Source organism: Glycine max, chromosome 13, assembly GCF_000004515.6.
Source record: "Glycine max cultivar Williams 82 chromosome 13, Glycine_max_v4.0, whole genome shotgun sequence".
Taxonomy (NCBI): domain Eukaryota; kingdom Viridiplantae; phylum Streptophyta; class Magnoliopsida; order Fabales; family Fabaceae; genus Glycine; species Glycine max.
The window spans coordinates 38,751,172-38,763,355 of NC_038249.2; the positions used below are offsets into that span (position 1 = coordinate 38,751,172).

Below are 12,184 nucleotides of genomic sequence, written 5' to 3' on the forward strand. Positions count from 1 at the left end.
GTGGTGTTCATTTTTCAAATTAATTAATAGCCACCGTGACGCGTACGGCGATTTTTATACTAAGATACCGATTACCGAGTAGCGTTTTGGAAGATTCACTCGTAGACTGAAATGCTCTTTCCGCGATATTGTAATTTACGCCTCGCTGTCTGTTTCCACTAAGAGAGTTGTTTGGGTTACTTTTGGCAATTCACTGTCTTGGAAGTTTCCTTATGTGTTTCATGAATTGCATTCACATGCTTAGTTGGCCACTTGGTCGTCTTCTTTCTTCCTTATTTCTCACGTTGAAGTTGGCCTTATTTATTTATTTTTTATTATTATACATACATATATATGTTGTTATTTATCCTCAGTTAACTTGTTTTTTCGCTGCTTTAATATTTCCATTTTATTATTATACATACAATCTTTATGTCTTTATTTTATGCTGATTTTTTTTTTTACCATGTCAAGAGATACTTTTTGTAGTTTAGGTTGGAAAATCTTTATTCTTGAACAGTAATTTAAATATGGGCTAAGGTGACCAAACAAGCCTATTCAACCATTTATTGGATTTCGGTAGAGGTTGGGCCTAAAGCGCATTAGCCCACAACGAGTTAAGCATTTAGAGGTGTCTATCCTAATTTTGTGCGACTTGTAACTTGTAAGCTTTTCAGAATAATTTGTTGTTTTATATTTTCTTTACTTATTTATATATTATTAGAGTAAAAAAATATTAGTTTTAAATAATATAATTCGATAATTTATAATATAACATTTAAAGTTAATTATTACTTTAAAATATAGACAAACGTTTGTTTTCTAATAAAATTAAAATATATTTAAAACTGTAATTTAATCATGATGTTTTAGGACTTATGGACTAGTTCGTCCTGTGGTCAGCCCATTATAAGAGAGCAAGTCCATGTCAGGATAGGTCAACTAATTCAAGCTAGACTGAGTTTTTTATTTTTATTTTTTTTACTTCATTTTTATCGTTTTACTTAAATATTTTGACCAACTATTTTGATAGTACTCCCAGGGGCTAGGGTTAACTTGGTTTTTTTTATTATTTATTTATCTTTTTCTCTCAATCTAACCTTGTATTGCTTCCTTTCGGGATTAAAAATCAAGTGCATTATCTTGCAAGAAAAATATCAAAATCCACTCTACTTACGAATAATACCCGATGACAATTTTTAAATCAATCCAATATTTAACGTCACTAAACCTTTGTTCAAGATAAGAGTTAAACAAATCAAAATTAATCAATAATCAACATATTTGGCTTTGTTGCAAAACAAATTTAAATATAATGTTAATTAGATAATTAGGGACTATCGAGTGGGGTAACCCCAAAACTAGCACTTGCCTTATTGGCCTGGGGAAGCTGGGGAGGGAGAGGGATGCATCAGTACGACGGATGGAGGTTATAAAATAATTGGTGACTTCAAGCATTTAACGATACTATTCAAATATTCTTTCTTTCTTAATTAATTGTTTTTTTATGATACTCTATTTTGCTATAGAATAAAAAAACTTAGAGAGTTTATATGAAAATATTTTTTATACAAAACAAAAATTGTACAAGAATAATGCAAAAAAAATATTAATTTTTTCTTTGAATTTTTCAATAAATTTAAAATAATAATAATAATATTTTTTCCAAAATCGTTATATGAAAATATTTTTTGTACAAAATAAAAATTGTACAAGAATAATGCAAAAAAATATTAAATTTTTCTTTGAATTTTTCAATAAATTTAAAATAATAATAATAATATTTTTTCCAAAATCGTAGCAAAGTCTGCAGAAAATATTAGCAAAGGAATCAATAGATTCACAACGAATTTTGTAGACAGTGGAATCCAATTAACCCTGACAATACTTTATAAGCATAACCTTATCTCAATCATCACTACCAATAACAATAATTATTTTGTTGAAAAATAAGCTTTTTAGCAATATCTTGAAAAAAAAATCTCGTAATTAAAATTAATTTCGAAATAATAAATATATTTTAATAATATCTAGAAAATTTATTCTGTATTTCAATATTTTTTTGTAGGGTTTTATACATTAATTTATATTGTTTATTTATTAGCAGCAAAAATAACTACGTGCATTAGTGGTAGCTGGTTGTGGGAAATTAATATAGTTGCATGTGCTTTCATTTTAACTTTCTTTTTCTTTATTCTCGAGTCATAATCATAAATGCAATGCAGTAACTTGTAGTAGTCAGAAATATGTATCCTTTGTTATGCTGGGACAAAAAGAGAAATTAAGCTTAACTAAAATTGTATGCAGACTTTTCTCAGCATGGTAACATAATTCAATGAATCTCTATCATACTGATTTCTGTCGTAAAAAAATGATTGGGAGAAGAATATAAAAAAGAGATTGTAATTTTGAATCTTTCCGCAAACAAAATAATAAATTCACAATGAACATTTATCATAAAAAAAATGATTCCTTAGATTATTAAGTCTGGCATGCAAAATAAATATGAAATATGTTCCTAACATATTACGACACCCACAAAACACGTATATATATATATATATATGATATCGTGGCACTTGTTATGGTGATTTTTGTTCCATAATCAACACTTTCTCAAATAAAATTATTCACAATCACAAAATATTGTGAGAACACAATAAATTTTATTGGGTAATCAATACTTTCTCAAATAAAATTACCAAACTCACAAAGAAGCGTGAGAACACAGCAAATATTACATTATAAGAAAAATAATAACAAATACAAGAATTTAACGTGGTTCGACATTTCTTCCTTCCACGAAACCGACTCAAGAAATATTTCTGTTACAAAAATGATTATAAAATTGTAACTCACCTCATACAGTATATCACGCTACAAACCCGAGTACCCCACACTCAATGGTTACCAGAAATGATAACACTTTCACACAAAGACATTTTTCTCTCAACAAAATGATTTTATTTCACAATCTCTCTTTTCACACTCCCTCGTGTGTTGTTTCTCCACTAGATCTCTTTTCTATATATATAGTGAAGATTGTCTCCAACTATAACAAAAAAGTTATCTTGAAAGTTGAAACAAAATAACTTTAATGGATCAATTCAACTAAGATTTATCTAATAAAATATAATTTTCCACTTTGCATTTAAGTCACATAAACCTTAGTGATAAAAATTTAATTCTTAATGTACATGCACCTTATCTTTTGGCTTACAACTCTACCAATTTTAGACTATGATTGAAATAAAACCTAAATTGAAAGAAGAAAAAAAAACCGAGCAGTTTATATACTTGTTTATGAAGTAGTTGTGGGTATAATCACTAGAACCTTAATTATGATTCCATATGTCTCGTGCCACATGCCCCACAAATTAACAAGGAACTTGGCTACATAAAAGTTGATGGTGCCACTATGTCGTTCTTCTTGTATACATATAGATTTATACAGATATGTGTAAACGCATACAAATATACGGATCCAATATCCAAACAAAATACCTGTCACCACAAAACTTGCATTGAATGCTTCCATGCATGAAAGACAAAAGGTTCATCTCCACATTACCCGCTGAAGCCTTCAGGGCCAGATCTTTAAATATCATTTCCAAATCACACCAACATACAGATTCTATCTGTTGCGCGGCTGTGCCTCCTCCGAATATCGTTTTCTATCTATTTTCAAAAGCTTTGTTACTCACTCTGTATATCCCACACATCTCTCTCTCTCTCTGAAGTTGAATGCTCAATTATTTCTGTGCTAGTGTCTGTTCTTAATTTTATACATTGAATTTCAGAAGCTTATTTATGAATTTTCATTGTACATAAATTAACTTGTTTGTCAATTTGCTGTGTGGCCAAGCAATATACTGTACCAAAGATTTTATGGCAATTTAAGATATCACCTCAAAATTAAAAGAATGCAAATAAGAGTAAAACAATATATTTGATTATTGCAGCTGTATACACTATATATATATATATATATATATATATATAGAATGTAGTTAATTCGGAATTGGCTCAAATAGTTAAAAATCTAGCATGAGCTCCCATCTTTCCAATAATGTGGGTTTAAATATCCTAACATCACTTTTCCTACTTAATGGATAACTATTTTCAAAGAAATCTCCTCGTTGCACTAAGAGACTAGTTGAGTCGTTGAAATTGTTTAATTTGCAGTTCAGGTTTGGTGAGCCTTGCTTGTGTTTAGGCTTCTATAGTAGTCCTCTTGGTATGTCTCCTTATTATAACATTTTAAATTAAAACTATTATGTACACTACCATTTATGGAAACATTATTTTGAATATTGTATGAACAACTGTTGAACTAGGACATTAATAAAAGCAAGCAAAACACGGCTACGTTTTCCATGCATATACATAAGGCAAAATATATAATTTCTTGATATATAGTATGATGTTAATTTCAGTTATAGAGAGTGAATATTTTACCGTAACATATCTCATGTGACCATTGTAGAAATATCATTATTGCATCATTCAAAGTTGAAAAGGGAAAGTTATGAGGGCTACAAATAATGCCCGAATAAATGTCTTAAATTCAGGGATATATATATTGTTTGTGTGAGGATATAATAGACTTCGGAGTTGAATTATTGAGGGTGGGCCTATATATGTCAGTGCCATTGTTTTTGGATTGTCTTAGTATGTGTGCGAAAATATGGGGACCTCTTTGAGAACGACGCCGGTACCCTTCGATTGTTGAAAATCAGATTCCTGGTTATTACATGACTGATCAGTAGCAATTATTATTTTTTTCTACTTTGAGGAGCCAACACAGTTTTTATGTCCACGTTCACCGATAGTTATCACTAGCAGTGTAAAAAAAAAAAAAAATTGATTTGTATTGAATGAAATTGTAATCAAATCTAAAATTAATTATTTTTTTTTCTGAATTAGTTAACAACAAATAAGTGTAATATTTTATAAAACTAATTCGATTAATCAAATTATATCTATAAAATTAGTTTAATTAATCGAATTGATTTTTATTTAAATATTATTTTTTATTAAAAAAATAATTCATAAAATATTTTGAAAATCAATTCAAATTTGATTTGACTCTTTGAACTAATTTAAAATAAAATAAAAACAAGTTCAATTTATCATTATTTTTTTAAAATTAATTTGTTTTTAAACTAGTTTTTAAATAATTTGACTGTTTAAATATACAATCGAACTGATTAAAATAATTTCAAACCAATTTAATTTCATTTTTTTACCGACTAATTTTTATACATCCCTCCTTATCCGGCCTAGTGAAGACAGTTGTGTCTTTTTTTGTATAGTACTAACAAAGTATGTCAATTAACTGAAGGAAAAATAAATGGTTCCCCCGCAATGGTCCCTTCATCCGCACATGCTTTCACTTTCAAGTGAATGACCCATCACCTAAATTGAATCTCGATGCCTTTGAGATATCAGGCATAAACTGGATATATGATATAAGCAGTTAAATATTTAGTGACATTTAGAAAGAAAGAAAACAAGTTATGAAAATTTACTTTTTTTGAAGATATATGACTTACTAAGATATATGACCTACTTTTTATATGATATAATTTTTTTTTTATAATTTTTACTCAAGCGTTTAATTTAATTAATCAAATGCGCTTTAATAGAGCATAATTTATTAAATTAGTTGTCATGTTAGTCCAGTCTAAAGTATATATATATATAAGAAGACAACCTGGTTTTAAAGAATGTTGGGAATAATAGAAAGTTGAGAGAAAGAGCTGAGAAAGCACATATCTCATAAACTTTTTTTTTCTTGTTCTGCAAAAAATAAAAGGAAATCGGTATATATAGAAGAAAAGAAAAAGGTTTGAAATTCACCTTCAAGTTTTTTTTTTTTTGCTGACTATTCACCTTCAAGCTTTTTTCTCTAAAATAAGAAACTTTTCTATATTTTCACTCATACCTCAGAACTTATAAATTATGCGTTTTTTTTTTAAAAAAAATTAGAGATATTTTGTTCCTTTCAAACAATATATATTTACTTCTTCCTCATCTTCCAACTAAATAAATAGAGAGAAGATTTAATATTTTTATTTATATTTTCTTTTTTATAGTACCAAATGATTAAAAAGATCTACTTATTTTGTTACATTTTTATCTTCCATAATTCGCTTTCTTATTATTTTCTAGTTTTTTTTTTATCATTTTCTTAGCAAAACATAAATGCAAGCGTTTCTTTAATTTTTTGATACAAAATATATTAACGATGGACTACAAAGGGTATCCCTGATTACATGAAGATTAAATAAGTCACTGTAATATTTAAGCACGTTTATTTCCATAAATAAATAAAAGTTAACATGTCATCCTACTTACATAATATTCAACAAAGAGAATAAACAAGATATAAGATTTAGTCACTACTCATAACAACTTGTTGAGATATTTTTAAATCTAGCCCTAATTCATAACTAACTCCCAAATTTGATAATGTCCATAACTTCTTCATAATTTAGAGTACTAGAGTTGAAAGTAATATGGGTTTTGTGCAACCATAGAGTCATACCACAAATGACCCTTAACTAAAGGTAAAAAGATAATTATTGTATTTCTTTAGTTCAAGAATTAATACAACGCGTCATGTGCCAAGATTTGGGAGAAAATGAAGATTTACCAAAAGTAGGCTTAAAGTTATAAAACCCATTCTTTCAATTTTTGGTATAAATAAATAAATATTTCAATGTAAAATATGCAGTTCAAATTAATTTAAACACTCGACTTAATTACATTTAGCGATTCACGATCAGTTTCTTTAAAATTAATTTTGCGAGATTTCAAACCAAAACGAACTCTAAAGTCTTGTATATAAGTTGAAAACATTCGTATAGTCAATTTACGAAATTCAGATTCGTGGTGTACATAATTTTCTTTGCAAATTAATCATAAAGTGGCAATATTAGAAGTTCAATATGGGCCTACCTAACTAGTTAGGTATGTGGTTAGAGAAGCCATATATGATGAGCAGCTTATCCAACTATATATATATAGCTTTTCAAATATTTGATTATCATGAAAACAAGATAAACATTATCTGTAAGAGAAGAAAATATATACAGCGGGTCAATTTGTCCACTAACATCAACATGCCCTACATCCCTTTCATTTCCACTAAACTGTTACATCTTACAACACAGTGACAGAAATAGCTTCAATTGACTTTCTCTTCATATATATCCATTACTGGACGCTTGAGTAATGTTACAATTTTTGCCACACTTTTTCGTCATATAAGATGTATAATGTCATAGACATTAGACAGACAAAGAATATAAAATCAACTGTAAACAGTGTAAATTCCTTGAAAATAGCATTATTCTAACTATAATTACCAAAAGTTCATAATCTCATTTGTGTTTTTAAAAGAGTAATAATATATCAACATAATCAACAAATGTTCTGATCCTATTGATGAATGATTTTTATAAGTATTCATTCAATCATAAGGTATATTCTGATCCCCGAGAGTCCGCAGGAATAATTTACTTAAATTATTTTTCCATATAAAAAATATTTATACTGCATTTTCTTATTGTATAATAATATACTAGGTGTCCATGGATCGTTTCTGTTTTTGAAATTCCCTTTCTAGACCCAAAAAAGGGCATCCACAAACCAAAAATATATCATATAATAAAATATATTTGTAGATGCAGACCAACATTGCAAGTAGCACACGCCCAAACAAAAACATGAAAGCATTTCTCTTTTGATACTCGACCTAAGTTGTGGTGGAGAGAGATCACAGCCAGCTCTTTCTTCACACACTCCCTTGCCGCTTCCAAAAAAGGCAACACAGCCATTTTCAAATTATTTAATTAACCCCATTCATCTTTCTTTTACATATCCCTCATCAGCTTTCTGGATTTTCATATATGCACCAGTATATCTGAATTCTGCTCATCATCCTATACAGTACCAGCTAGCTATACACTTTTATATAAGTGTTTTCGTTTTTATTACTATTTATAAATCCAATACAAGGTTGAAATTCTAGGATTAATATTCATGTTGGCGGTGTCACCTTTGAGGAGCACAAGAGATGAAGGAGGGCAAGGAGAGATATTGGAGAGTGTCTCAATTGGAACCGATGATTTTGCTGACCTTTCCGAAGGGAACTTGCTTGAAAGCATCAACTTCGATGATTTCTTCATGGGAATCAATGATGATGGAGATGTCTTGCCGGATCTGGAGATGGACCCTGAGATGCTTGCTGAGTTCTCCCTCAGTACCGAGGATTCCGAGATAGCCTCATCGTCAGTTTCAGTGGCAAATAACAACAATGATGGGAATAATATAGTTACTACTACTGAAAAACAAGATGATGAGGTTATTATTATAGCATCCAATTCTTCTTCAGATTCGGGTTCGAGTCAAGGGGAGGAGATAGTAAGCAAGAGTGATGAATCAGAGGTGGTGGTGAATCCATCCCCTAAGGAAAGTGAGAAAGGAAGAAAATCATCAAATCATGCATCAAGGAATAATAATCAAGGGAAGAGAAAGGTTAAGGTAAGTTGTTGTTGCTATATATATTACTATCACTCTCTTTTTTTTTGGGTTAGGGAAAAGGCTGATGCGTTATTAAGTAGGTTAGTTTTAGGAAATTAAGTTCATGGGCAGTTAAGGCCAACCCTTAAGGATCTGTCTCTATGGGTTCTTTCTAAAGTTGCAGAGTGTGTCAAAAGAACTCACGGGTACCGTTTAAGTTAAAGAAAAAGAGAGAGAGAGAGGGATGCAGTGAGTGTTAGAATTTTGGAACTGGCTTTGATGTATGTATTGTAGTAATAATGGGTTTGTTGTGTGTGTGTGTTTGTTTTTCTTGGGTTATGTGAAGGTGGATTGGACCCCAGAATTGCACAGGCGATTCGTGCAAGCAGTGGAGCAGCTTGGAGTGGATAAGGCTGTGCCTTCTAGGATTTTGGAGATTATGGGAATTGACTGCCTCACCCGCCATAACATTGCAAGCCACCTTCAAGTAGATATATTCTTCAACTTTGACCCCTTACCTAGCTTGTTTGATTTTCAATCCTTCTATAAATTTCATGCCCCAAAACTCAATATTAAGAGTCAACCTAAAAAACATAAAAAAAAAAATAGATTATTCTTTTTTATTTCTTTGATAAACAAATTGAATTCATTGAAAAAAAATGACTACAATTAAGTAATACTCAAATGAAAATTAACAAAGTTGCTAGAAAGAGTATAATAAACCAGCAGAGCCTAACCTTTACCAAAACCAAAAATAAAGATATACCTTATTACTTGCTTTTAATATGGAAACTTTTTAATTTCGAATATATGCTATAATATGCATGTGACAGCAAAAAAATCTAGGTAAAATTTGGTTTGTGCTTAGACATGCTAATTAGACTCGGATCTTGCATTATATACATGATTCAAATGTGTAGTTTTGGTGTGTGGCAGAAATATAGATCGCACAGGAAGCATTTGCTAGCGCGTGAAGCTGAAGCAGCAAGGTGGAGTCAAAGGAAGCAATTGTTGGGTGCAGCAGGTGCAGGTAGAGGAGGAGGAAGCAAGAGAGAAGTAAACCCTTGGCTTGCACCAACCATGGGCTTCCCTCCCATGTCACCAATGCACCACTTTAGACCTTTACATGTATGGGGGCATCACAACATGGACCAGTCTTTCATGCACATGTGGCCTAAACATCCACCATACTCGCCATCGCCGCCTGCATGGCCACCACGAACCGCTCCGTCTCCGCCGTCTCCGGACCCTCTATATTGGCACCAACATCAACTGGTTAACTCTTTTGACTTTGAAAATTCTCCCTTATTCTCTTTCTTCTAGTATTCAACACATTCAATTATTGACTAAAAAATACGATAGTTACAAAACTCTTTAGATTTCTTTGGATACAATGTTAGAATTGAATTTTAAATCATTTAGTCATAAAATTTCTCATACCATGAAATAATTATCTTAAAAGGCTTAAGTTGTCACATCTTTTAACTGAACTAGCCAACCGTATTCAGTATTCTTGATTCATTGTGTTTGAATATGTATGACAGAAAAAGCAACAGTTAATTGGCACTCAAAAACTTTCTCCAAAACAGCCAATCCTATATATAATACCCATATTTCTTATGTTTGTCTAATTAAATCAATTGGTATATATATTCTTGTTTGGTACAGGCTCCAAACGCGCCAACCACAGGAACACCGTGTTTTCCACAACCTCTGACAACCACGGTAACTATTAGCCTTAATTACTCTTTTGGAACCACTCAAGTTGTCTTCTCCTTCCAAATTTGGATCCTTTTGCCAACAACTTTTACTGTATGCATTATACAATGTTGCCAAGTTTGGTTCACTAACTATAGAGGAAATACAACGAAAACACGCAGAGATTTGGGTCTCAAACTGTTCCGGGAATCCCACCACGCCATGCAATGTACCAAATTGTAGATCCAGGCATTGGCATCCCGGCCAGCCAACCGCCACCTCGACCCCTTGTCGACTTTCATCCGGTAAATTTCAACACTAAAACTTTCATTATTGAATTTGTATGCCTATGTGATATGCAAAGTATTTTTAAATAATAGCAAAAATTTATCAAAAATAATCCATCAGAGTCTTCAGTAGAAATAAATTAGCAACAAGATCTGTGTAAATACTTTGTATTAGTAACTTAAAATTTGATGATAAATAGACTTTGTAGACTTAGAATATTGATAATACCTGCATAAAATTAACTAATGACAATGAAAAAGAGTGTGCTATTAGTAGTAAATTATAAATATCTTGCTTAATTTTTTTATGATACAACTTTTTATATAATTTAAGGGTTTATTTTACCGAAATGTTTTTTTAAATAACCAGATAAAATTGTAAACATATTATTAAATTAAAATATTTTGTCTTAAAGAAAAACAAAACTCGCTCGAGATTATTACATATGAATTATGATATATTTCTAAACCCAAGTTTTTTAGATGTGAAAATGTTTGCATGCGTACAAATTAAATCACAGTTTTTGTAAATTTCCTTCAGTGTCTCTTTAATTTTTTTTCTCTCCTGTCATTTTCTTACTTCTCTTTCTATCTCTTCCTCTCTTTCTCAAAATACACCGTGTACACACGCATCAGTGTTCGTCCGTGTCTCTAAATACAAAGTTCTATTTGTTGGATTCGCGTCGTTCTCATTGGCAGTTAATTTCATTTTTCATTTTAACATTTAACAATAAAACAAATTGTTTTTCTACGAAAAAAACAAAGAAATGCTTGAAGAAATTCACACACAACACAAGAGAGATATATTTCGAGAAGTAGCTAGAATTAATAATATTGCAAGGTTAATCTAACGTGTGTGTGTGTGGGTCGTGTGTTGTTTTGACAGTCAAAGGAGAGCATAGACGCAGCTATTAGTGATGTTTTATCAAAACCATGGCTGCCACTACCTCTTGGCCTTAAAGCTCCAGCACTTGATGGTGTAATGGGTGAATTACAAAGACAAGGGATTCCCAAAATCCCTCCCTCTTGTGCTTGAGTGCCAATTCTAAGAGAGAGGTGATTTTCCTCTTACGCGAGGTGTGATGGCCATAAAACCCTAATTCGACGACTTCTCATCTCTCTTCCCTTGCATGTTAGAATATTATGCGCATGCTTGCTTCCTATTTCACATCTAGCAAAAATTAAAAGGGGAGAGAAGACTATATATATAACTTTTGGAACTTTCTTTGTTCATGTGCTATGTCCAGCCAAGTAGTTTAGCCCTTTTGTGAAATATATGTGAGATTATAAAGGCTGTGATTTTTGTATTAGTCTTAGAAGATCATATGAGACTAATATATGATGAGGAATATATAATTGAGTTATGTAAGTGTAAGATTTCCTTCTTTGGTAGACACTTTAGTAAATGGCTTACTTTCAGCTTTCATATATGCACAAGTACAAGAATACAAATATATACTATCCTGTTCTTTAACTAATTAGAAGCTGATAGGGATGGCAAGGATCCTTTTTCAGTAAGAGCTGCAAAGGCGAATACAAGTACCGAAGTATGGGGCTGGGATCCTTGCAAATTGCAATTACTAGTGAGATTAATAATTATTACATTAAGTAAATTACATAGTTAATGGATATAAATTATTTATTTTTTAACCATAAAACATTAACAAGAGGAAGAATGAATTGTATCTGTA

The 12,184-nt window shown here is 30.9% G+C and overlaps 1 protein-coding gene across 2 annotated transcripts; it reads left to right on the forward strand.

Moving 5' to 3' along the window:
* The first annotated feature begins 7,569 nt into the window (after positions 1-7,569).
* On the forward strand, positions 7,570-11,917 carry LOC100775671 (transcription activator GLK1). 2 transcript variants are annotated; one of them, XM_003543275.5, is made up of 6 exons: positions 7,570-8,529; positions 8,855-8,995; positions 9,445-9,783; positions 10,177-10,233; positions 10,389-10,511; positions 11,380-11,917. In XM_003543275.5, the coding sequence occupies exons 1-6, from the start codon at positions 8,029-8,031 to the stop codon at positions 11,527-11,529; spliced, it is 1,311 nt and encodes a 436-aa protein (XP_003543323.1). In that variant the 5' UTR covers positions 7,570-8,028; the 3' UTR covers positions 11,530-11,917. The 2 variants fall into 2 exon arrangements, with proteins under 2 accessions (XP_003543323.1, XP_014621441.1); XM_014765955.2 differs by lacking the exon at positions 8,855-8,995.
* Positions 11,918-12,184: the final 267 nt, after the last annotated feature.